The 27,858-nt window shown below is 46.2% G+C and overlaps 1 protein-coding gene across 4 annotated transcripts in view; it reads right to left on the bottom strand.

Moving 5' to 3' along the window:
- The window catches only part of PPP4R1 (protein phosphatase 4 regulatory subunit 1), an 803,115-nt gene that overhangs the window by 34,835 nt on the left and 740,422 nt on the right, over positions 1-27,858 (bottom strand). For all 4 annotated transcript variants that reach the window (XM_085607334.1, XM_085607333.1, XM_085607331.1 and 1 more), the window contains one exon: positions 19,750-19,891. In XM_085607334.1, the coding sequence (XP_085463460.1) occupies positions 19,750-19,891 (142 nt within the window). The remainder of the gene's footprint in view (positions 1-19,749; positions 19,892-27,858) is intronic.

The raw sequence follows: 27,858 nt of genomic DNA on the forward strand, positions 1-27,858 counted from the left end.
GTGGATGACCATACGCACTGTTGTCCAGAGGAGGAGTCACCTATCTCGTGACCAAAAGGCTTCTTCCGAAGACAACAACAACCTGCAATCATCCGAGCCCAACACCAGATGGCGATCTTATCCTAAGTGTGTGATCTGCAGCTCATATGCCTCGAACATACAATTTTCACACATCATAGAAGATATATTTGTGCAAAGTTATCAGCAGCAAAAGGAATGTAGAAACAGGCAGGTTTATTTCCCGTTGTGATGAAGTATTACCTCATTTGCAATCCAATTTCCGGACTCCTTAAATTATATATACAGATATATATTTTGAAGTGAACTTTATGTGCAAACAGTTTAAAATAATTTACATGCATATCTGATCTCTCTTGCAAGCTTACCTTTATGAATCACTGCAGAACTCACTTTAAAATGCAGTCATAATCGACCTTAAAGTACAGCTTTGGCACACCACGCACTCAGCCCTTCTTGGACTCTGACTGCTTCAGTAAAAGCCTATCAGAGGTTCGTAACGTGTATGTCTAGATGATAGCACCATCTGGTTGGGAATCTGGATGAAGCAAATGGGCCTGCTGGAACATTTACGTGCTCAGTGGAAGACTTTGGAAACACATCATCGAAAAACAGGAGGGTGGTAGGAATATAAAGCTTGCGCTATAGCCTATGGCGCATGCACAATTTGGAAACTGTATTTTAGTCGGCCCACGGCAAGATTAATGACCTGAATGGTGAAGTTCAATAAATCCTGTAAAGTAAGTTATTATTGATACCGTGCTTTTATACATTAAAGATTGCGTGCTTCGAAAGTAAAATGTGATCTAAAATTTAAAAAATAATTATGACAAGTAACAGTGCTACAAAAATTAGTTACTTTTGTCTTTCGCTTATACTGGCCATATTACTTTAACTAAAGTACATCTGGTGCCCTTAAGTGCTATCTTCAGCATGATGGAACCCACGTATGTCATAATGGGCAATTATCGGCATCGTTGGCATGTTGCAGTGATAATTGGTACAATGCTGTCTCTGTTAAATAAACATTGGTATATTGTGGTCAAAATTGTGGCCATCTCTGGTTTGCATAATGGAGGATATTCTTGGCATACTGTGAGTATTTAGGAGTCGATGATGCCTGTTACGTGGCTGAAGTTATTCCGGTTACAATCCCTGGGCATACTGCTTTACATACTATCAAGGTACGAAGTCTGAGTGCAAGCCTGTCGTGGCTGGAGTAGGTCACAGTTTAAACAGCAAAGCAGACGGGAGTGTCAGTGCAACGCTGCAAATAGGCTCCAAGTCATGTGCGGCTCACGCATATGTTTGAGAGCTTCGAATCGCATGCCACCAGGCTGTAAGGCATACTATGAGAAACGTGCTGTTACACTTCTCACGCTGTTTGTCGAAAGCATCTAAAGTTAAAAGTTTGCAAGTGGCTGTCTCATCTAGGCTTGCAGAGATTACTTTAAGTAAGGGTTACAGCATTTAAGTAATTTTGCAGCCAAAGCATTTTCCACATAATTACGAGTTTGCTACATTTACCACGTAATCTATCATTTGATGCAGAGTTTGATCCCTCAAAAAAATTCCAGCTCAAAAGGGCTAAAAGTTATTAAAAAACATGCTAAAATGCTGAAGTGCAGTGGGAGGCCTTTCCTAAAGGTTGACTGGTAGTTAAACTGATACTAATGGGAGAAACCTTTGCTCGGACAGTGTTCAAACACGCGAGTGGTGTGAGCGCGCACAGGGAGAGCGAGAGGAAAGCCAGATGGCGCCTCTGCGTTGCGAAAGTGATCGCGATGCACTTAGTGACCTGTGAAAGACAGATGGCGGCTGCGCGCATGCACGCTCGCGTGAACGCAAGCTCAAGGTCAGCCAAAGCGTGGGGTAGCACTTTGAAAACCCACCTACTAAATGTCTCACAGAGCAGCACATGCGCTGGCTCAGGCGAGACCTAAAAAAGGGTGTCCTGGAGATTCCGGGACTTCAACAATCTCTAAAGTTCAAGGCTAACCGGACTGAATCAAACAGCATTTTGAACTTATCTAGCCAATGAACAGGGCCAGGAGAATGAGATTCACTAGGAAGTACAAGGAAAAACAGTTTATGAACCGGTCTTTCAGAGGCTCCACTTCTATGGCTTTTTTTCCAGGTAGGCAAAACTTACACCTGCCAATGGTGAGAGACTTTATAGCACCAAAACATATTGATATATGGGGTAGAAGTCCGAGAGGTTTGGAAAATGTCAGACCCTACAGAAGACCGGGACTAGATTTCCTGCTGATGCCTGGTAAATCCATCAATGCCGCAAAAGGAGAGATACATATGTTGAAGCATTTGGACAGGGTTGAATAATTTCTGATGTGGGAGTGTATAAGCCTAGAGTAACTACAGAACTTCCAGTAATGTTGTGGAACTGTGTTACAGTGGAGACCAAGTTCACATTGTAGCACTGCTGTTCATGAAGTGTGAAATAGAAAGATCTCCTTTTTCCCCCGAATATGCGTTATCCATCAAACAGCACGCACTTAAGACACTAAATGACTCCTGAAAAGCCAGTGGAATGCATCCAAGTGGAAAGCGGTTTGGATTCTGCTTTGAGGACAACGTCTAAACCACCAGATTCTCCGCTGACACAAAGAAAAGGCAAAACATGTGGGTTCCCCAGAGCCAACCAATGGGCTTAGCGATCAACCTGAAAAGGTCTTCTCCCATCCAACCATAATAGGGTTTTAGCCAGCCTTGGTAAAAGGAAGCAAGGACACTGTAGCGTTGCAAAATGTCTGTCACAATGTTCAACAGCTTCTGAAGTAGGCAAACTCTGTTCGAAGGCATCAGCTGTCTTTCAAACAACCGTTGAGAAAGACCAGACATCCTCCAAGGCAGGGCAGGAGGGGTAGAAAATCATTCTAAACTCTTATCTAGGTAACTGGCCTTTAGCAAATCCAAATAAAGGCCAGCATCACTAAAAAACAGAAAGCAGAAGGTGCTCAGCTTCTGAGTCATCATACAGAGTTTGCACATAATCTTTACCCTCTATTGCTGTGATATTAGAATGTAACCCAAAAATCTACTCTAAACAGACCAACCTTTCAGACATGGTGAGAGATTCACAGTGGATTATTGACTTTCACAACAACTTTTTCCATTGCCCCACACTTAATCCTACCGACTCAGTGGGCGGCTCCACCACAGACTTTGAGGTCCGTGTCAATGGGAGCCTCAACCAATTGGGGCACAGGTGCATGGTTTTTTTCAACTTCACTTTAGGTGCCGGGGCCAAAACCTGCAAAGGCATGGTGTCAGAGGGCACTGGGGATGGAGCTGCTGAAATGGTTAAGTCCACAAAAACCTTCTGCTCTGGGGAGTGGTCCAGAGAGCTGTAAGGCTGTCATGAAAAGAAACTGATTAGGTAGCTGGAAGTCGGCGACTTGCGCAGGGTCGGCTAAAGGATTGGGAAACCCAACTTTCAGCTTCTTGGGTGTTGGGAGTTTGCCCAACAATGAGAAAGAACCTAGTGTCATCACAACTTTAGATGCCCTGGAGACAGGACCTCTTACGGGAACCCTCCCTGGTGGGTGACTTACATTTTGGGAGGGAGTCAATTTGAGAGACTTCCTGGGAGCCTTAGCCACAAATTAACTTGGCCTCCCACTCCCTGTCTTTGGGTGTAAGAGTCACAGGCAATGGTGGTGTGTCCCGACGACATACAGTTGTCATGGGAAACTGAAAAGGCATCTTCTTGCAAGCCTTAAGGCTGAGGTCCTTTGAGGAGAAATTTGACCAACTCGCTGTTAAAAGCAGAGAATACAGTCAGCGAGACACCAAGAGAGCACCTCGGACCAAGTAAGTTAAATCAGTCATCAATTTCAACATGCGAGGTGGCACCTAATATATTCCGATAATGGCACATTTGGAAGCAGAGTCTCTGTGGTGCCACCTGGCAGTGCTGGAGAGTTAGTTGTAAAACGACATTTTCTGGACTAGTCTGAAGCATGGCAGGAGAATTTATAAGGTGAGGAATCTGTGGAAAAATGTATCTATCAAGACACCTTTTCAACTGTCAAGGTATATTTAACGTTTTAACCTTAAAAAGTCTACGCAGCACATTTATTGTAACACTAACTGCTCAAAAACTACAGAACCAATTTATACCACAGCAATGACACTTCAGAGTAAGGCTCTAATTTGATGCCAAGTCCGGTGTATTTCCATTTAGCTTTTTCAGGTAGTGATTAGCAAAGCATTTTATGGGACATGAAAAGGGAAATTCTGCTATTTGGAACTCTTCTATTTTCACCTACTTTGACAAATCTGCATGAATTTGGCATGCCAAATATAAAGCAGATACATTTTTCTTTGGAAAGTTTTGTGTGGAATTGTCAAACAGTGCTCAGTCCATCTCCTTGTGCTTGCATTGTCAAACAGCACCATAGTTCTTAGCAACATATAGAAAACAGCTTTTCAATGGAAACTCTAACCTAACCATAACTACCACTGTCTGTAGCTATGGATGTCAAAGCCAAGCACCAAGAAATCAATGAAGTTACAAGAAACTGACACGGTCGACAAAGGAAAAAATATTTGTAACCTTAGTTCTCTATCAAGAGTACTGCCCAAACATTCTAACATATCCACCTCATTGTAAGACAGGTAACATAAAATAATCTCAGAAAGAAAAAACTGAAAAATTAAATAGACCACTATAGAATACATCTGACTAAAGAAGAAAATACAGCAAGAAAACTGTAAGGAGTTGAGACTGCAAGCAGTAATAAGTCTGACACTGCTCCTTAAGGGAGTCTGGGAGCAGAGAGGCCTGGTGCAATTGACACATGGCAAAGAAGTGAAACCAGACGCTATAACTCTAGTTTAGAGGATAAGGACTTCTCCTGTGAGAGCCACAGTGATTTAAGGCAATAGTCTTTCCCAGGAAGGTGGAATGAGTTCTTAAGACACCGTCATCATGGGACACCCTGAAAAAGCTTGTGTACATAGATGTTTAGGGTCTTGGTGTCAGACACATTACATTGAAATCACTCATTCTTGATGGATTGCACAGATGTAAAGTAGGCGTTGTTTACTACCTGCAAACAGGAGAGAAATTGAGGGATCACACATTCTCTAACTCTTGAACATTTTTATTAAGCCACTATTTAAGCTGCTAAGAGACAGCAAACTCCAATTGCACTCATATGCGGGAGCCAAGCATATTAATCCGCATGTATGCGACACCAAGATAACTTTAAAGTTATATTAGAAGGCCTGGACTATGTAGCCACCTGGGTGAGCTACAGTAGCCTTAAACTGAGAAACCGCAAAATCGAGGAGACGTTGACTTAACTGGATTTAGAGATCCCATACCCAATTATTGTGACACTTTTACTTTATTATAGCATGTAGATTACTGTGGTGCACAAATGAGCTTTGAAACGCTTATCTGTTCAGTCATCAGGTCTGCCGATCATCTCAAATAGTTGAACAAGTGCTGCAGTTACGCTGTGGTTCAGTACACTGGAAGTCACTGCTTACAGTTAAGTACATCAGTAGCATTTTTACATTTGGAGTGTCTTTAATTTGCATCACTAAATGTAAGTTTTTTTCTAAATTGGTTTCTACATTTAAATAGATTTATAAATATAAATCTGTAATTATGTTTATACATTTAGTTTCATTTTGAGCAACAAAAATATTTCTGTTTAAATTCTTACAAGTGGCTAGTACATACATAGCATCCAGTGCTCTAGGTTGACATGCTCTAAATTGTCCTGCCATCTAGTGTAGAGTAAAAATGTTTGTTATTTACATATAGATTTCCTTAGCATGTGTGGCTGTAAAGCCACATGTTCTGCACACTCCTGCCATCCCGTGTTGGACTCATGCTTTTGCAACTTGTCTTTCTGAGAATCATGGACACTTGCCTCATTTTCCTCACCACATATGTGATGAAGGGAAGTGATGTAAAGCGTTACAACAAACAATTGATGGACGGAATGCTGACAATGCATACATTCTCCCCCAGTCAAGAGATCTGGGTTAAATCCATCGTTCTTTTGCGCACTACACCACCCCAGTTTAGACATGGCCATATGCAAATCAGTCTTGACCCTGTGCCTCATGGGAACAGTCCAGCCCGAACTGCCAAGCCATGTCTTCCCTGGACCGGAATCAAGCATCCTAGGACCGGTTTCTGGCTATCAGCCGTCATCAGCCAGGATAGCTTGACTCCAGTGGCGTAGTGAGCACGGGTCCCACGTCTGGGAACACCCATCCCACTTAGGGCGAAAAGCGTTACAACAAACAAATGATTGACGGAATGCTGACAATGCATACATTCTCCCCCAGTCAAGAGATCTGGGTTAAATCGATCGTTCTTTTGCTGACAATGCCATGCCTAAACTGGGGTGGCGTAGTGGGCAAAAGAACGATGGATTTAACCCAGATCTCTTGACTGGGGGAGAATGTCTGCATTGTCAGCATTCCGTCCATCATTTGTTTGTTGTAACGCTTTTCGCCCTAAGTGGGATGGGTATTCCCAGACGTGGGACCCGTGCTCACTACGCCACTGGAGTCAAGCTATCCTGGCTGATGACGGCTGATAGACAGAAACCGGTCCTAGGATGCTTGATTCCGGTCCAGGGAAGACATGGCTTGGCAGTTCAGGCTGGACTGTTCCCATGAGGCACAGGGTCAAGACTGATTTGCATATGGCCATGTCTAAACTGGGGTGGTGTAGCGGGCAAAAGAACGATGGATTTAACCCAGATCTCTTGACTGGCGGAGAATGTCTGCATTGTCAGCATTCCGTCCATCATTTGTTTGTTGTAACGCTTTTCGCCCTAAGTGGGATGGGTATTCCCAGACGTGGGACCCGTGCTCACTACGCCACTGGAGTCAAGCTATCCTGGCTGATGACGGCTGATAGCCAGAAACCGGTCCTAGGATGCTTGATTCCGGTCCAGGGAAGACATGGCTTGGCAGTTCGGGCTGGACTGTTCCCATGAGGCACAGGGTCAAGACTGATTTGCATATGGCCATGTCTAAAATGGGGTGGTGTAGCGGGCAAAAGAACGATGGATTTAACCCAGATCTCTTGACTGGCGGAGAATGTCTGCATTGTCCGCATTCCATCCATTATTTGTTTGTTGTAACGCTTTTCGCCCTAAGTGGGATGGGTATTCCCAGACGTGGGACCCGTGCTCACTACGCCACTGGAGTCAAGCTATCCTGGCTGATGACGGCTGATAGACAGAAACCGGTCCTAGGATGCTTGATTCCGGTCTAGGGAAGACATGGCTTGGCAGTTCGGGCTGGACTGTTCCCATGAGGCACAGGGTCAAGACTGATTTGCATATGGCCATGTCTAAACTGGGGTGGTGTAGCGGGCAAAAGAACGATGGATTTAACCCAGATCTCTTGACTGGCGGAGAATGTCTGCATTGTCAGCATTCCGTCCATTTGTTTGCTGTAACGCTTTTCGCCCTAAGTGGGATGGGTATTCCCAGACGTGGGACCCGTGCTCACTACGCCACTGGAGTCAAGCTATCCTGGGTGAAGAGGGGTGAAACCCCGAAACCGGTCCTAGGATGCTTGATTCCGGTCCAGGGAAGACATGGCTTGGCAGTTCGGGCTGGACTGTTCCCATGAGGCACAAGGTCAAGACTGATTTGCATATGGCCATGTCTAAACTGGGGTGGTGTAGCGGGCAAAAGAACGATGGATTTAACCCAGATCTCTTGACTGGGGGAGAATGTCTGCATTGTCAGCATTCCGTCCATCATTTGTTTGTTGTAACGCTTTTCGCCCTAAGTGGGATGGGTATTCCCAGACGTGGGACCCGTGCTCACTACGCCACTGGAGTCAAGCTATCCTGGCTGATGACTGCTGATAGACAGAAACCGGTCCTAGGATGCTTGATTCCGGTCCAGGGAAGACATGGCTTGGCAGTTCAGGCTGGACTGTTCCCATGAGGCACAGGGTCAAGACTGATTTGCATATGGCCATGTCTAAACTGGGGTGGTGTAGCGGGCAAAAGAACGATGGATTTAACCCAGATCTCTTGACTGGGGGAGAATGTCTGCATTGTCAGCATTCCGTCCATCATTTGTTTGTTGTAACGCTTTTTGCCCTAAGTGGGATGGGTATTCCCAGACGTGGGACCCGTGCTCACTACGCCACTGGAGTCAAGCTATCCTGGCTGATGACGGCTGATAGCCAGAAACCGGTCCTAGGATGCTTGATTCCGGTCTAGGGAAGACATGGCTTGGCAGTTCGGGCTGGACTGTTCCCATGAGGCACAGGGTCAAGACTGATTTGCATATGGCCATGTCTAAACTGGGGTGGTGTAGCGGGCAAAAGAACGATGGATTTAACCCAGATCTCTTGACTGGGGAAGAATGTCTGCATTGTCAGCATTCCGTCCATCATTTGTTTGTTGTAACGCTTTTCGCCCTAAGTGGGATGGGTATTCCCAGACGTGGGACCCGTGCTCACTACGCCACTGGAGTCAAGCTATCCTGGCTGATGACGGCTGATAGCCAGAAACCGGTCCTAGGATGCTTGATTCCGGTCCAGGGAAGACATGGCTTGGCAGTTCGGGCTGGACTGTTCCCATGAGGCACAGGGTCAAGACTGATTTGCATATGGCCATGTCTAAAATGGGGTGGTGTAGCGGGCAAAAGAACGATGGATTTAACCCAGATCTCTTGACTGGCGGAGAATGTCTGCATTGTCAGCATTCCGTCCATTTGTTTGTTGTAACACTTTTCGCCCTAAGTGGGATGGGTATTCCCAGACGTGGGACCCGTGCTCACTACGCCACTGGAGTCAAGCTATCCTGGCTGATGACGGCTGATAGCCAGAAACCGGTCCTAGGATGCTTGATTCCGGTCCAGGGAAGACATGGCTTGGCAGTTCGGGCTGGACTGTTCCCATGAGGCACAGGGTCAAGACTGATTTGCATATGGCCATGTCTAAACTGAGGTGGTGTAGCGGGCAAAAGAACGATGGATTTAACCCAGATCTCTTGACTGGGGGAGAATGTCTGCATTGTCAGCATTCCGTCCATCATTTGTTTGTTGTAACGCTTTTCGCCATAAGTGGGATGGGTATTCCCAGACATGGGACCCGTGCTCACTACGCCACTGGAGTCAAGCTATCCTGGCTGATGACGGCTGATAGCCAGAAACCGGTCCTAGGATGCTTGATTCCGGTCCAGGGAAGACATGGCTTGGCAGTTCGGGCTGGACTGTTCCCATGAGGCACAGGATCAAGACTGATTTGCATATGGCCATGTCTAAACTGGGGTGGTGTAGCGGGCAAAAGAACGATGGATTTAACCCAGATCTCTTGACGGGGGAGAATGTCTGCATTGTCAGCATTCCATCCATTATTTGTTTGTTGTAACGCTTTTCGCCCTAAGTGGGATGGGTATTCCCAGACATGGGACCCGTGCTCACTACGCCACTGGAGTCAAGCTATCCTGGCTGATGACGGCTGATAGCCAGAAACCGGTCATAGGATGCTTGATTCCGGTCCAGGGAAGACCTGGCTTGGCAGTTCGGGCTGGACTGTTCCCATGAGGCACAGGGTCAAGACTGATTTGCATATGGCCATGTCTAAACTGGGGTGGTGTAGCGGGCAAAAGAACGATGGATTTAACCCAGATCTCTTGACTGGGGGAGAATGTCTGCATTGTCAGCATTCCGTCCATCATTTGTTTGTTGTAACGCTTTTCGCCCTAAGTGGGATGGGTATTCCCAGACGTGGGACCCGTGCTCACTACGCCACTGGAGTCAAGCTATCCTGGCTGATGACGGCGGATAGACAGAAACCGGTCCTAGGATGCTTGATTACGGTCTAGGGAAGACATGGCTTGGCAGTTCGGGCTGGACTGTTCCCATGAGGCACAGGGTCAAGACTGATTTGCATATGGCCATGTCTAAACTGGGGTGGTGTAGCGGGCAAAAGAACGATGGATTTAACCCAGATCTCTTGACTGGGGGAGAATGTCTGCATTGTCAGCATTCCATCCATTATTTGTTTGTTGTAACGCTTTTCACCCTAAGTGGGATGGGTATTCCCAGACGTGGGACCCGTGCTCACTACGCCACTGGAGTCAAGCTATCCTGGCTGATGACGGCTGATGGACAGAAACCGGTCCTAGGATGCTTGATTCCGGTCCAGGGAAGACATGGCTTGGCAGTTCGGGCTGGACTGTTCCCATGAGGCACAGGGTCAAGACTGATTTGCATATGGCCATGTCTAAACTGGGGTGGTGTAGCGGGCAAAAGAACAATGGATTTAACCCAGATCTCTTGACTGGGGGAGAATGTCTGCATTGTCAGCATTCCGTCCATCAATTGTATGTTGTAACGGGAAGTGATGTAAAAGCACAGGCAAATATCCCTGACCAACACATCCATATGGCGTTGCTCATGGACGGAGAGTGAGGGTACCTGGCAGGGAAGCTTTGAAATTTAGCATTTTGGGTTTGTTGAACAGGTATATTGCTGGAGCTCCCCAGCGCTGGAAGTACTTGTGGATAATTTGTTGGAGTTCCCACTTTTGAAACTGTTGGCACATCATGTTGAGCAGGTGCATACAATCGTTCTCCAGAAGTAGAAGCTTCACCAACAGGTGAATGTTTTGGTGAGCTGCCCAATTCCAGATCTTCTGTGCCACTTGACAAAGCAGGGTGGAGTGGGAAACCCTGGCACCCTTGTCAGGCATGGCTATGCAGAAGGGCACTAGTGTTGATCCCTCTAGCTGCTGTATCTGCCACATCAGGCACTACATGTACTGCACTGCACTGCTTATTTTTGCTCTCAGCAACTAGTTCTTGGCCCGTTTTGCTGAGAGTCTCAGGAGAATGCTTTATAAGCTTTTCCATCTCCTCACCAGTGGTACCAACTGCACCTGGACAGGGGGCCCGCCAAGTTGGAAATTCACTACTGTGTGACTGCCCCAAATGCCACCCTCTTCCCTACAGAATACATTTTTTTTTAATCCTTAAAAGTGGGAGGAATATCCTCTGTGGCCTAGGCAGAGGCCCCTGCTTACTGGCAGTTTGTACAATCAATGAATTGGAAACAGTATTCCTGTGAATATCAACTGTTTCTTCTGGGGCTGGGTTATACTTCTATTTGATCCGGGGATAACCACCCTGACCATGTAGATGTCACTTGTTGATTTGAACATGTCCTTCAGCATGGAAAATTACTAACATTAAAGTTCTATTATGAATGTTTCAGAAGGAAGCCATCCTCTTTCTCCAAAGTATGGAGCTTGACCTAGTGATTTTGAGCAGCTCAATGTATAACTGCTCGATATGCAGCAGTATCACCCGGTGGGGAAGGATTAGCAGGATATGCCTCGAGATCTGGGTCATACTGTGGGATAAACATAATCCACTTAAGGATGATCTCCCTCCCCATGCCTAAAAGGCTCCTCAAATGGATCATGTGGGTAGTAATGACTGCCTGCATCAGAGTCTGTGTCCTGTATGTCAGGTGATGGGGAGTGTAGAGACAAAGGTGGTGGAATGCAGGATAGCACTTCAAAGACTCCAGGGCTAGCGGTCACATGTCTTAACTGCCTTAGGGCTTGATCATGCAAAAGGAGGAGACAAGTGAGGTTCTTCCATGAGCTGAGGGGGTCTTTATTTGGAATAAGATGATTCCTGGAGGCAGATGTCTGGTAAGTTAGTTGCCAGTGTATTTTGCTTTTCGTCCAGGACATTAGCCATCTACCCCCCCCCCCCCCCCCCAATCTTACTAAGGTATGCCTCTGGATGGGGAAAAGGGACAAATATTAGGTTTGGTCCAGTTGGATCCATCAGTAGCCTTCCACACAATCGACCATCATTTATTGGTTTGGTCGACCATGTGAAAGCTGCTGGTTTAGAGGGCACGGCCCCTGACTGGATTAAATCCTTACTGGATAATAGTACTCAAACTGTCCATCTTGGCTGTTTAAAGGCCACAACTGTACAGGTAAAGTGTGTGCCCCACCTTTTTAACCTGTATATCAAGCCATTAATCAAGGAATTAGGGAAGATAGACTGCATACTTTACAACTATGCAGACGACTCCCAAATCTTATTACGACTAGAGAGTTCTGTCGCATCCTTCTCTGGGATTGGAAGGGCAAAAAATATTTGAAACATTTTTTAAATAGCTCTTCATTTCGTTTAACTATTATTTGCACAATGATTCGGCGTACAGTCTTAAAATCTAAACATCAGTATAAACAATCGCTGCCTTGATCCCGCCTCTTCTACCCAAACTGTAACATACCAAAACAGAGTAATCGCATGAACTCAGTTTCTGCATACATATCAATGACTTTCATAAACAGCATCTTCCCGGGCAAAACACACATGGTCTAGTATCAAATAAAGCTCGGCTCGTCGCTGTCCTGCTTCTGCCCAACGGTGCCTAATGAGGTCTCCAATGGCCATCACACTCCAGATGCTCTGCCACCCAACCCCGAACAAATATTTGAAACTTAATGCAGAAAAGGCTGAAATAGCGCTTTTAAATAACAAACCTTGCCTTTGGAATCAGCTATATTGGCCAATTGAGGTGGACTGTCACTATCCCCAAGCGCTTAGGAGTAATTATAGATGGTGAACTATCCGTGAAACCTCAAATTGGAGCAGTAATTTGACAGTAATTTGATCCTTTAAAAAAAATTGGTTTTCAGGTTACATTTAAGAACTATAGGAATAATTTTGCTGCAACAACCCTGAACCCCACAATGCCCAGCAGGAGAGGTAACAAACGTGTATTGCATAAGAGCTAGATTTCTGACAAGAGACTCAGAGTACGCCAACCAATCAACCCATATCTTATGGTGCTTTCCTGGGAACACCATGAATTTATACACAAATCTCTCTGCTGCGGTGGCATAATCCATCCACCAAGCCCATTCAATAAATAGCAAGGCTAGTCTTGAGCATCAGTGTCAGGCAATGTCTTTTTGCAAAGGATGAGACCCCAGCCCAACCAGGCATCTGGTATGACAATACCCCTCTCCCTCTCCAATGCATCCAGGAGGCATAGGAGGACAAGAAACGGATCCAGAGGGACTGTTTCGCTTATGATCTCGGGAAAGGTAGTGCAGATTCGCTCACAGTATGCTTGCATAATTGAGCATTCCCAGACCATGTGGACAAAGGTGCCCGTTGTGTGTCGGCATCGCCATCATCGTGGTGGCAGGGCGTGCCTCATCCTGTGTGAGAGGGAATGTAGTATACACGTTGATCCTGTTTTCTAAAGACTGATATGTTTCTCACACAGGATGCTGTGAAAAGGGCCTTCGCTGCATTCAGATTGGGTTAAGCGACATCAATATATATTAGTCTCTTGAAAACTCTGCTCCACAGGTTGCAGGCTATCCAGATTCAAGCAGCCAGACTGATTTACAGACTGCCCAGGAACTCTTGCATTACTACTTAGAATTTGATTCCAAATATGCTGTTTTACTTTTAAGGCTAGTTCTGGTGAGGGCACTCAGTTACTATCAAGAAGGCTTAACAAGCACCGCCCGCTTGGGAGCTTTGCTCTTTATCATCCAATTTACTATTCTGAGAATTGGGGAAAAAAGGAATGGGTGGATTCAGTTTTTCGGTTCAGGCTTCCTCAATCAGGACCTCCTTGCCCTTATTTTGGAGTTCTTAACTTTAGCAACTCTTTCCCATCTCTTTTTCTAATCTTCCTCCAGTCTTGGCAACTCTTCAAATATCTACCGCTTAGGGTAGACAGGGTTGTTGGAGTATTATTAGGGTGAGTGGTTGGCTTACATCGGTTAGAACTCCTTGCCTGCTTTCCGGAGCACTGCTCAATTCCCCTTCTCTTGGTTCTGATGCGGTCATGATTGAGTAACATAAGCACGCCCTGATATGATCGAGCACTACTGGAACACAAAGGATTGGTAATGTATGTGCGAGACTAAAAGACGGATGGTGAAGGCCACATATTTGCCAGTCCCTGCCCACTGTTCTTGGCCTGGACTTCTTTTCCCATGATTATGTACTTCTCTGTCTTGCACTTCTCATAGATAGTAGAATATACAGGCAGCAGGCACTCACTGAAGCATTCAACTTGTGCAATATAAGGGTGTCTTTCACTGTCTTGTGGTTTAATATCAGGCATTGTCAGCTTTGGGGACTAGCAATGCCCCAGTTCCCCTTGCGGACACTATAAATTAGATCTCAATTTTCGAGAACTAGTACCGGTGTATAGTGTTTGATTGGCAGGGGAAAGGGGGGGGGGGGGAGGGGTTCGAAGAGGGAGGCTTTGTTCTTTGTATATTTCATGAGCGCCGTCTTCTCTTTTGCTACCCTATTAGCTTCCTTACGCTACCTAAGGGTGAGAACGTTTAGTAGAAAGGTAGTAGAGGGACTTGTCAAGTTGAAGGATGGGCCTCCCCACTGAGGGGGCTCAAATGGAAAGAAGCGTCTCTAGGGAGATGTTATAGGTCCGTGGGTGACTCTGGAGAGGTGTACAATCCTTAACAATGCAACTGGACACTCCTCATACATGTAATGGTGAGGGGGCATCCAAAGAAGGATTGTCCACAACAATGGTGCCTGTCTAACACCCCAGACATCCTACTTACGAATAGCCCCCCTCTTGTTATCCGACCAATTAAGCAGCTAAGACCCCCACCTGTACATGTCTGGTCCATGAGCTGACTTCCAGCTCATAGATATCTGCAGACATGCAAGAATCAATGCCAAATCCATTATACAGTCCGTTGCCTTCGTAGCTGCTGCACGTTTATGGAGGACCAACAAGCACAGGCTGGGGTAGGAACGAACCCATGATCAGCAGCTACATTAACCACCTGAAGGACCGTGGTACAGAAAGGCACTAGCGATGGATATTTCCATACGATATGAAAGAAGCCTGCATCATCAGCTGCACATCTAGGGAAAGCCGAAGGGGCCCTTGGGAACACAGCATACATGCGATGCTTACCATTGGCTTTGTGGTTTGTAACTCACATCTGCTTGCTTTCTTTTTCTTTTCACATTTGCTGGCTCTATTTGTTTTAGGCTGTCCAACTTGAGTTCATTCCTTCCGTTGCCCAAACCCTATTTACTGTATTCTTCCACCAGTGCTCGATTTCTGTATAGAGGCCTTTAAATCTTGTTCTTATTTTGTCACATTTGCTGAGCATTCAAAGACAGAGGTCAATTATAAGACTCTGTCTTCCAAGGAAGGCTGGTGTTTACTTTTCTTTCTCTGACATCAAAGTGAGAGGATTTGTGTGACAATCATGCTGGCTGATAGACGTGTGCTTGAGGAAGGCTGTACGATGCTATTTGTTTTTCTAGCACACAACACAATTTAAATGTCTGTAAAGAAACTGTGCAGATATTTCAGAATTAGAAAAGCACAAATGAAGAACATTTTTGGTGACTCTGAAGTGTGGTGGAAACAAATATTTTAGTACGATCAAAACGCATCAAAATGCAAGGGATGACAATTCCAAAGATTATCGTTTGTGCGCTGTATACTTTTATCAGTAAAACTCTACCCCACTCTACTCTGCAACACTGCACTCTACTCTGTACCACTCAACTCTACGCCAGTATACTATGCAACTCCGCACCACTGCAATCTACGCTGCTGCACTCTAAGCCACTGCACTGTACACCACTTCACCCAAAACAAATACACTCTACGCCATAAGAAGATGAGTCGAGTACACGTACACTGACTGAGCCTTCTTTATTACAGGGATTCCCACTGGAATAAAGGAAGGACTACAACTTGTACCCCCTCTTCCCTTCTCCAGAGCTTTAGGAACTATTGGAAAGACACTGATGAACCCTGATTAAGTTCTACAGAACTTGAATGAAACGCATTGGCTAGATGCTTTAGTTTGTGGATCTTACATTTTAAAGATGGATTTAAAAATTGACTTAAAGTTGTTGATCTCTCTCTCTGGGGGTTCACCATTCCATTCATTCCTTCTAAGTATTACTTTATGCCACTCTACAACACTCTACTTTGCAACAATGCATTCTCTGTCAATGAACTCTATGCCACTCTACACTGCTTTACTCTGCACTACTGTACTCTATGCCACTGCACTTTACTCTGCACCACTATACTACACTCTATGCCAATGCACTCTACACCTCTAATCTGCACCACTGTACTCTATGCCAGTGCACTTTACCCCACTCTACTAAACACCACTGCAGTCTATACTACTGCACTCTACCCTGCATCATTCCAATCTACGCAACTTCACTCTACTGCAAAACAATCTACTCTCCACCAGTGCACTCTGAGCCAATCCGCTTTATGCCACTGCTCTCTAAGCCACTACTCTATGCCACTGCACTCGACCCAGCACCACTCTACTCTACGCCACTTCACTCTACTCTGAAACACTCTATGCCACCGCAGGCTAAGCCACTCCATGCCACGCCACTCCACTGCACTCTATGTTTCGCCAATCTACACCACTCTATGCTACTACGCTCTACGTCACACTATTCTAAACCAATGCACTCTATGCCAACTACTCTGCATCATTTCGCTCTACGCCACTATACTTTACAACACTATGCAGCTGCACGCACCGCACACCACAGCATTGTACTACATCACTGCACTCTATTCTACTCTGCACCACTCTAAGACTGCACTCTCCACTACTGCATGCTACGCCATTCTACACGATTGCGCTCTGTCACTGCACTCCACTCTATTCTACTCTGTACCACTGTACTCTACACCACTGCTCTGTGCCAATCTAGTCTGTACCATGTATCTATTCCCACTCTACTGTACTCTGCATCACTCTACGCCACTCTAATTTATTCTGCACCACTGCGCTCTACACCACACCAATACACTGCACAACTCTGTACTTTATGTGGCAGCACTTCACTATGCCATGCAATACTCCGCTCTGAAACAATCTACTCTATGGCACTGCGATCTACCTTGCCCCACTCTACGCCACTGTACTCTACACCACTTTACTAAAAACCGAGCACTCTATGCTAATTTGCTCTGCACCACTGTACTTTACGCCACTTCACTCTAGGCTACTCTACAACACTACTCCACTCTACGACATTCTATGCAACTCCCTTTTTGCCACTTTACTCCACACTTTTCTATGCCACTCCACGCCACTCTACTCTAAACGACTCCACTACACTTTATGCCACTCCACTTGGACACTCTACTCAACTCTACTACCTCCACGATATTCTACACCACTCCATGATGCTCAATTGTACTTTACACCACTCCATAACACTCCACTGTACTCCACGTTATGACACTCCACGCCACTCTCCTTTACCCCACTCACTTTTAGCCATGCTGAACAGCAGCCACGCTGGTGTACAACATGGCTAAAACATATTGGCAAAGCCAATAGCTCTTGCATATGGTGAGACCTATTAGCGTTGCCCATGCTTGTTCTAACTTCCACATTCACAGACAATCCAAAGAATAAGGCAAGCAATTTAGATTTTTGTTCAACCTTGATTTAAATATAAAACACAACTGCATATCGATTAGCAAAAGGATAAGCTATCACTGAAGGGTGGATACTCCTTGGATGCCTGCTTCAATGCAAAAGCAGAATTTTTAGGTCGAACCTAGCAGCACGCATGCGCTGCTCTGCGAGGTATGCTGTATCTAGAATATGTGCTTCAAGCACCTCCCATATTTTCTATTGGCTCCCGTTAGTGCCCTTCCTAAATGGCTGCTTTTAAATTAGTCCTACCTTTTGGTGTTTCGGACCTTCACAGGCGACTGCTCCTTACGTGTGGTCTTACTCTTTTCATATAGGTTTCTTCCTGCTGCTCTTTTTGTTGCTTTACCGCGGCTCGTGTATCTGCAATATACCAGCTTCATGGAAGCCACGCCTCATGTTTTGAACCGCAGCACAGCGCAATGGCATTTATATTTTCTAACCAGTAGCGTGTGCCATTTGCTTTCCCTCGGCTCATGTTTCAGCACGGCCCCACTTCACAGATGTTGCCTTCATGCTGTGGACGTCAGCACGACGCACAGGCATTTATATGAAACCCTAAAATAAACAACCTGCACAGTGTCTAAGGATGTTTGTTTTTCTGGTACAATTTCAAAAGCTTGCACCAGTACCTTCAGATGATTGTAAAGAGTCTTTTTAATGAGATGAGGGTTCTCTTTCAGTATAGCAGCGGGCGCCAGACTCTACCAAGTCTACAACAGTAAAAATAGGAGTGACTCGCCTAATCATGTGAGAGGCTACCATGTTTGCATCCGGCATAAAATGGCAATTTTTCGCTAACCAATGAGAGAGACAGCCCCTGCCAGGAAATCTGCTTGTTGGATGATGTTTTTCAAAAATGCCCATCGCTTTGACGTTAGCCGCATGACCCGCAGATTAAAGGTTTGTCAGGGATTAGAGGACTTGGTTTCTCATCAAGCTGTGCCGTTTGACCCTAGCGAATCACTCACAGTTTACTATTGTATATCCGGCATGTGCGGTGCTAGTGATGGCGACAGTAGGAGCAGCCGGTTGTGTGCAATGTGGACTGTGGCTCGGGTGTGCCTGAGCTTGGTTGCATGGTACCTGCATAACACTGAGCATCTGCCGTAGGTGAGGCAGGCATTGGCTCCGTTGTAGCAGCAGCAATGGTTGAGTGCAAGTGGGTCGTGTCCCTCGAAGGATTCTGCAGAAATTATCAGAGCATGTGAACATTGCCAACTGGTGGATTAGCACTGTCTATTTTGGATATAGCTACCAGGGAATAGAACAAGGTAGACCCATCATCTCTCTGCAGAGGTAAAAGTTAACTAATGGCATTAGGTTTGCTTAGTCTGTGCGATGTTTCTCCCCCAGTGCGCAAGTGTTATATTCATTGCACTGAATCTCCCCGCCCGTTGCTCCTTGTGTTTTTGTGGGTTTTGATGAGCAATCCAATTTACAAACATTTAGGGCACCCTACACAAACTCTGTATGTGTTCACCCCTCCCGAATGTCTTAGTGCAAATAAACTTACATTGTTATATGTCACTTTTGCAGATCGGCATCTGTCTGCATTTTTGTTTTTAAACAGGCTTGCGACTGCCCTTAATTGGTGAGTGTGACCAACACCATTGCAAGAATCCAGTTAGGGCAATTCTTTTGCCACCGGACGCAAGGAAAGAAGTCTGACTACAATGTGAAAAGATTTTCACGGTGTGGATTGTTTTTAACAAGGTACTGTAACTGGGGGCCTCCAACAAAAATGTCCATAATGGGTGTACAATTTAGCAGTGTTCCATTTACACACCTTCCTGCACACCCCATTATATGTGGGGGAGTTTTCTGCTGCTTTTATTTCCTACAGGCTGGTTAATAACGTGAAATCAGCAAACTGATCTAGTGCCAGGAGCAGTTTCATATGTTTTACAAGAAAGCACATAATTCCACTACACAAATCCACACCATATAATTCCACAACTAACTAATCCAATCTGACCAACAAAATTCAACTACACACTACATACATACACTCCATAACACATAATAAAAGACATTGTCATTTACAATGGCAATAGCTAAACAAATGCGATACCTATTGCCTTTCGAAGGCTTGTAACTTAGAAAAGGATTTCTAAAGGTCTACTTATGGATGTAAATATTATTAGTAAGATGTCTTGCAGGAATATAAACAAATAAAAAAATAGAACTCACCCGAGTCATAAAGAAACAATACATAACAGTGCTACCTACCTTTTTCTAAAAGTGTTTGCTTTAACGTTTTTGCAAGAAGAACTCGAACGTTTGGAACAGTATCCGATGCCAAATGGAGCAAGTGCACCAACAGATGCACAGCAAACTGGTCTATGGGAAGGGAATCGTCTTCAATGATAGCCTGCAAGTGCAAAATTGAAGCTCAGTAAATATACACCAACACCACAACTTCTGGCATTGCTGCAGTTATTTCAGTCATTAAATAAGACTCAATTGTTTTCATCAGTGTTCTAGAAGCAGATAAATTATCCACAGAAATCCATTGCCAGACTAGCATTTATTTTTAAACATTTGCCTCTCTGCCAATGTGGTTTAAAAAAACATGGACAGCATTTCTAAATATGCACAGCTTACCGGTAGCAGACTTACTATAGCGTACGCTTAAAATTATGAAATGCACAACACTTTTCTACACAAATGCCACTGCTTTAGTTCATTTATCAATGCAGTGTTCATTGGGTTATTGGCATGTTCATCTTTTTTTTCCTTTTCTTGAGGTACCTATGTCTGTCGCATTTAAACCCTTCCACTTGCATTTTCTGTTCTCTCTGGATCATTTACAACTCCCCCCATGATCCAATCTAATTGCTATCTTAGTAAAACTTATGTTGATACGGGAGGATCGGGATTGCAGTTCAGAAGCCTACTTGGAAGGTTGCAAGGTCTTCCTATTCCTTTACTAAGACACTGTGGGCTCTCCTGGACTCAGCATTTTCACAGCCAGTTTCATATTTACTTCATACCACTCTTTGAGCTAAACAGAAGATAAATGGTGGGCTTTCTATCATACAGGGATGACCTCAAAAGTCATCAGGATATAGCCCCATGCCAAGATGATATGGTAAACCCCCTCTGGGGCAACCAGGTGAATTATTTAAGAACACCTTGTTCTATCAATTAAGCTGAGAATGATTATCCTGTGCTGGCATTTTGTGGTGCTGTTAAACGTTTGTTTTGCAATTTTGCATGTATTACCGGTCCTGCTTCACTGTATCAGATTTAATAGACTGGAGAGCTTTACCTATGTCGTACAAACAAGGATTTGCGATCGTATGGCATGTCTAGGATCCTACTGCGTACATGCGGTCTGAAAGAGGGGGAACGTAACCAACCCTGCCTGGGTAAGACAGTTGCACCTGCCAACTGCCTAAATACAGCTGTTGCAATGTCCCTTGCCATACCAGTTAATGCAGACATTGATAATTCCCCCTCATTGAGTATTGCCTTTGATGCATCCTTTATATTGTCCGTTAAATAATCAATATAAGGTCCAATATTTTACCACAGCTAGCGATCATATCCGGCAAGGATTGCTAGTGTGCCCTCTCGGGTGGCATGGTCAGGTTTCTTGACCATCGCTGAGCTGCCTGCATCAACACCAAATCTGCACAGCGGTCACCAATGAGGCAAGCAAGGGAATTTTTAGGTGCCTTATATTTCTGGTCAAACTTGGGGATCACTAACTACTGTGGTTGGATTTTTCCTGACTTTCAAGCCTTCTTTCCAAATGAACAAGTCAATTACCTTCGATAACGCCTTTTCTGGTAGAGACCATCTAACTGCAAATTCCTCACCATGTAAATGTCCCCCAGGTGCCAGAATGGCTCTGGAAACTTTAAAGCAATTTCCTTACATGCCGACAGGTGGCACTATGCGGCTCCGCATCTGATGCACCAGCTGCGGGTAGGACGTTGGGGCATCCATATTAACGCCACCTCTACGCACTGTCAGTTTGCTTTCGATCTCTGTCCATGCCACGAGACGTGGAACTTTAGAAAATCAAACATCTTATGCGAAGTACAAGTCAATTCCACTGAACAGGGAGGAGTGTGTGTCAGTGAGGCATCAGAAGTTAAAATGAGAATCAAAAGAAGTTATTTCCCTTATGTGACGCTCGTTTTGATACACTATCTAGCCTTAGATTCCTCATCTTTTGATTATTCTTCAAGTGTCAGACTGGATTCGGAAACTTCTCAGCAGTACCCCAGCCAGCCGATGACGATGCTGTGAGCATCTGCACTGACAGTTCCACTTCCGAACCGACGTGCAGAGCCTATATAAGCACAACTCGCTGATGTCCGTTGCTTTCGAGACTGTCCATGCATCCAGACGTACAGCCCCAAAAGCAATTGTTTTGACCAGTGTGCAGATTCCTAGACTTAGAATTTTATTAAAGGACAGAGTCTAACCAGAGAACGGGCAGGTTGGTGAGGAATCTGCGGCTACATCGAGTTTCTATCAGAAAGAGCACAACTTATTTTTCTGATAGAGACCTATAGCAGCAGATTCCTCACCTTTTGAATGGATATTAAACAGTACCTAATTGGAGGTGGGTCTCTGGATAGACTAAGTCATGCAGGACTGAGCAAGCAAAATGCCCCTTTCGACGAACCAGACTATGAATATATAGTGCCTTGTGAACGCATGGAGGCATGCCCACGTAGCCGCCTGGCAAATGCCCAGGGAAGGGACTACACATACCAATACAGTGGTAGTCGCTTTGACCCTGGTAGGATGAGCCTGCAGTCCCTTGGGGGGGGGGGGGGTCTTTTTTAACCAACGTGTATCAGACAATAATACAGAGCATGATCCAGTGGAGAACCCCCGCAGAGACCTGATTGTTCACCTGGTGTTATTTGGTCCGAACTATTTAAAAACTCAGCGCACACTTGGAGTCCAAGTGATAGTGTCTCCTAAGTAGATGGATGAGGCGGAGCATAGAACGCTAGCACAGTTGATGGTTCGAATGACAAGGACCGGTGTCACAATTTTTGTTAAAAGGATGCTCTCATCCGTAGAACCAGTTTATCTGCTAAGAAGGTAGTTTATGGCAGGTTGACACAGAGCTTGAATCTCACTCACCTGTTGCGGTGATGTAATGGCGACGAGGAACACTGTCTTGAGGGTAAGAAGCCGTAATGGGCCACTGTGAAGCGCCTCGAATTGAGTGCACATTAGAAACATAAGGACCAAATTAAGGTCCCACTGTGGAATTACAATGGGGAAGGGAGGAAACGTGTTATAACCTTTTTAGCATAACAACTGGAGACTTAAACAGTGAAGGCTGATCCGGCAACTGCAAAGGAGCCGAGCTGTACCCTTTAACTGTGGCCAGAGCAAAGCCTTGCCAAACTAGGGATAAGACGAATAATAAAACATCAAACAACGTTGTCTGTAGGGGGTCTATCTGCTAAGTACCACACCAAGCCACAAATTTGTCCTAATGAACAAGTTACTTACCTTTGGTAATGCTTTTTCTGGTAGATTCCTCCACTTAGAATATTTCCCAGGAGTCAGACTGGATCCAGAAAATGTTGAGAATTACCAGTAGGTGGCATTGTCCGTTTCAGTAGTGACATTGTGATGCCTATCTAGGAGCTGACAATTTTTAATGACTAGTTCCGGATCAAAACGTGGAGCTACATAAAAACAAGTATTTTGATCAGTGACAGCGTCTAAGAGATCATTTTGGGGAAAAAAGCACGGTTTGCTGGTCAAGGAAGAGGGGAGGTTCTGTGAGAAAACTGTCGTTAGATGAGACTACCAGAAAAAGTATTACTGAAGATAAGTAACCTGTTCTTCTGATAGAAACTTCTAACTGCATAATCACCTTAGAATAGAAACCCAAGCAATACCTCCCTAGATGTGGGTCTGCAAACTGGCTTAAACCAAAAAATCGTTAATAAACTAATGGTAGAAATGCCCATCACAACAGACCTTGCTGTCCAAGAAGTAGTGCTTAATGATTGAGGGGATGTCCACGTGGCAGCTTGGCAGATTTCCACAGTAGTGGCAGCTTTGGCCCAAGTGGGAGTGAGCCCTCAGGGGGGTTGCTTTTTTGCCAGAGTGTAGCAGATTTTTATGCAGAATATCATCCAACTGGAGAGGGTTCGTTGCCTTTCCTCGCTCTGGGCACCCAATGGAGGGTTAATTGTCCTCCCGATGATCTTTGGTGTGCACAATTTAAAATGTCAGCTCTTTTATAGATTTTAGTCCCTCCTCCTACTTGGACGGATGAGACGGAGCGTAGAACACAGGCAGAGTAATTCTCTGGTCAATGTGAAAAGGGGTGACCACCTTTGGCATGAAAGAGACATGTGTCTGAAGGACCAGTTTGTCAGGGAAGAAACTGGAGGTTGGACCGTCAAAGCCTGAAGCTCACTGACCCTTCTGAGCGATGTAATAGCCACCAGTTTCACAGTTTTTAGAGTCAAGAGCTGCAAAAAGCAGGCCCCAATAAGGCATCACAAAGGGATTGTTGCTATTGATAAAAACAATACCAATGCTTATATTGGTACACTCGCATACACAAACAAAATTACAACACTATTATCAAATTCGCCCATCGTGAACTCACCATCAACCCAGACTCAAAAATACGTGATCAGGCAGGCTCTGCAGCCTAGGCCCAAGGTAAATGATTGACAGGTCACAGGTGGTACAAAAGGGGGTGGTGATGGACGGAGCATCAGAACCAATCAAACACTCACACCCAGTCAACAGATCTGGGTTTGATCCATCACCGTTCTTTAGCCCACTCTGCCACCCCAGTTCAGACATGGCCATATGCAAATCAGTCTGACCCTGTGCCTCATGGGAACAGTCCAGCCAGAACTGCCAAGCCATGCCTTCCCTGGACCGGAAACAAGCTTCCTAGGACCGGTTTCTGGCATTTCAGCCGTCTTCAGCCAGGCTTGCTTGAATCCAGTGGCGAAGTGAGCAAGGGACTCACGTCTGAGCATACCCTGCCAAGTTATGGCTAACAAAGCGGTACAAAAGGGGGTGGTGATGGACGGAGCATCAGAACCAATCAAACACTCACACCCAGTCAACAGATCTGGGTTTGATCCATCACCGTTCTTTAGCCCACTCTGCCACCCCAGTTCAGACATGGCCATATGCAAATCAGTCTGACCCTGTGCCTCATGGGAACAGTCCAGCCCGAACTGCCAAGCCATGCCTTCCCTGGACCGGAAACAAGCTTCCTAGGACCGGTTTCTGGCATTTCAGCCGTCTTCAGCCAGGCTTGCTTGAATCCAGTGGCAAAGTGAGCAAGGGACTCACGTCTGAGCATACCCTGCCAAGTTATGGCTAACAAAGCGGTACAAAAGGGGGTGGTGATGGACGGAGCATCAGAACCAATCAAACACTCACACCCAGTCAACAGATCTGGGTTTGATCCATCACCGTTCTTTTGCCCACTCTGCCACCCCAGTTCAGACATGGCCATATGCAAATCAGTCTGACCCTGTGCCTCATGGGAACAGTCCAGCCCGAACTGCCAAGCCATGCCTTCCCTGGACCGGAAACAAGCTTCCTAGGACCGGTTTCTGGCATTTCAGCCGTCTTCAGCCAGGCTTGCTTGAATCCAGTGGCAAAGTGAGCAAGGGACTCACGTCTGAGCATACCCTGCCAAGTTATGGCTAACAAAGCGGTACAAAAGGGGGTGGTGATGGACGGAGCATCAGAACCAATCAAACACTCACACCCAGTCAACAGATCTGGGTTTGATCCATCACCGTTCTTTAGCCCACTCTGCCACCCCAGTTCAGACATGGCCATATGCAAATCAGTCTGACCCTGTGCCTCATGGGAACAGTCCAGCCCGAACTGCCAAGCCATGCCTTCCCTGGACCGGAAACAAGCTTCCTAGGACCGGTTTCTGGCATTTCAGCCGTCTTCAGCCAGGCTTGCTTGAATCCAGTGGCAAAGTGAGCAAGGGACTCACGTCTGAGCATACCCTGCCAAGTTATGGCTAACAAAGCGGTACAAAAGGGGGTGGTGATGGACGGAGCATCAGAACCAATCAAACACTCACACCCAGTCAACAGATCTGGGTTTGATCCATCACCGTTCTTTTGCCCACTCTGCCACCCCAGTTCAGACATGGCCATATCCAAATCAGTCTGACCCTGTGCCTCATGGGAACAGTCCAGCCCGAACTGCCAAGCCATGCCTTCCCTGGACCGGAAACAAGCTTCCTAGGACCGGTTTCTGGCATTTCAGCCGTCTTCAGCCAGGCTTGCTTGAATCCAGTGGCAAAGTGAGCAAGGGACTCACGTCTGAGCATACCCTGCCAAGTTATGGCTAACAAAGCGGTACAAAAGGGGGTGGTGATGGACGGAGCATCAGAACCAATCAAACACTCACACCCAGTCAACAGATCTGGGTTTGATCCATCACCGTTCTTTTGGCCCACTCTGCCACCCCAGTTCAGACATGGCCATATGCAAATCAGTCTGACCCTGTGCCTAGGAAGCTTGTTTCCGGTCCAGGGAAGGCATGGCTTGGCAGTTCGGGCTGGACTGTTCCCATGAGGCACAGGGTCAGACTGATTTGCATATGGCCATGACTGAACTGGGGTGGCAGAGTGGGCTAAAGAACGGTGATGGATCAAACCCAGATCTGTTGACTGGGTGTGAGTGTTTGATTGGTTCTGATGCTCCGTCCATCACCACCCCCTTTTGTACCGCTTTGTTCGCCATAAGTTGGCAGGGTATGCTCAGACGTGAGTCCCTTGCTCACTTTGCCACTGGATTCAAGCAAGCCTGGCTGAAGACGGCTGAAATGCCAGAAACCGGTCCTAGGAAGCTTGTTTCCGGTCCAGGGAAGGCATGGCTTGGCAGTTCGGGCTGGACTGTTCCCATGAGGCACAGGGTCAGACTGATTTGCATATGGCCATGACTGAACTGGGGTGGCAGAGTGGGCTAAAGAACGGTGATGGATCAAACCCAGATCTGTTGACTGGGTGTGAGTGTTTGATTGGTTCTGATGCTCCGTCCATCACCACCCCCTTTTGTACCGCTTTGTTCGCCATAAGTTGGCAGGGTATGCTCAGACGTGAGTCCCTTGCTCACTTTGCCACTGGATTCAAGCAAGCCTGGCTGAAGACGGCTGAAATGCCAGAAACCGGTCCTAGGAAGCTTGTTTCCGGTCCAGGGAAGGCATGGCTTGGCAGTTCGGGCTGGACTGTTCCCATGAGGCACAGGGTCAGACTGATTTGCATATGGCCATGACTGAACTGGGGTGGCAGAGTGGGCTAAAGAACGGTGATGGATCAAACCCAGATCTGTTGACTGGGTGTGAGTGTTTGATTGGTTCTGATGCTCCGTCCATCACCACCCCCTTTTGTACCGCTTTGTTCGCCATAAGTTGGCAGGGTATGCTCAGACGTGAGTCCCTTGCTCACTTTGCCACTGGATTCAAGCAAGCCTGGCTGAAGACGGCTGAAATGCCAGAAACCGGTCCTATGAAGCTTGTTTCCGGTCCAGGGAAGGCATGGCTTGGCAGTTCGGGCTGGACTGTTCCCATGAGGCACAGGGTCAGACTGATTTGCATATGGCCATGACTGAACTGGGGTGGCAGAGTGGGCTAAAGAACGGTGATGGATCAAACCCAGATCTGTTGACTGGGTGTGAGTGTTTGATTGGTTCTGATGCTCCGTCCATCACCACCCCGTTTTGTACCGCTTTGTTCGCCATAAGTTGGCAGGGTATGCTCAGACGTGAGTCCCTTGCTCACTTTGCCACTGGATTCAAGCAAGCCTGGCTGAAGACGGCTGAAATGCCAGAAACCGGTCCTAGGAAGCTTGTTTCCGGTCCAGGGAAGGCATGGCTTGGCAGTTCGGGCTGGACTGTTCCCATGAGGCACAGGGTCAGACTGATTTGCATATGGCCATGACTGAACTGGGGTGGCAGAGTGGGCTAAAGAACGGTGATGGATCAAACCCAGATCTGTTGACTGGGTGTGAGTGTTTGATTGGTTCTGATGCTCCATCCATCACCACCCCCTTTTGTACCGCTTAGGTCACAGGTGGGGTTGCACGTCGCCAGCAGACAAGCGCGCAAACCGGATCAATCAGGGTTTGTAAAGCGCACTACTCACCCGTGAGGGTCTCAAGGTTCTGGGTCTGGGGTGAAGGGGGGTAGGGGGGAGCATGAGCAGCTCGGTTGGGGTCATTCGAAGAGCCAGGTCTTGAGGTCCTTCCTGAATTGGTGTAGTGTGGGGCTCCGGAGGTGAAGGGGAGTTCGTTCCAGGTCATGGCTGCAAGGTAGGAGAAGGATCTACCTCCTGCTCTGGTCCTGTAAG

The sequence above is a fragment of the Triturus cristatus genome, chromosome 5_2, assembly GCF_964204655.1.
Source record: "Triturus cristatus chromosome 5_2, aTriCri1.1, whole genome shotgun sequence".
Classification (NCBI taxonomy): Eukaryota; Metazoa; Chordata; class Amphibia; order Caudata; family Salamandridae; genus Triturus; species Triturus cristatus.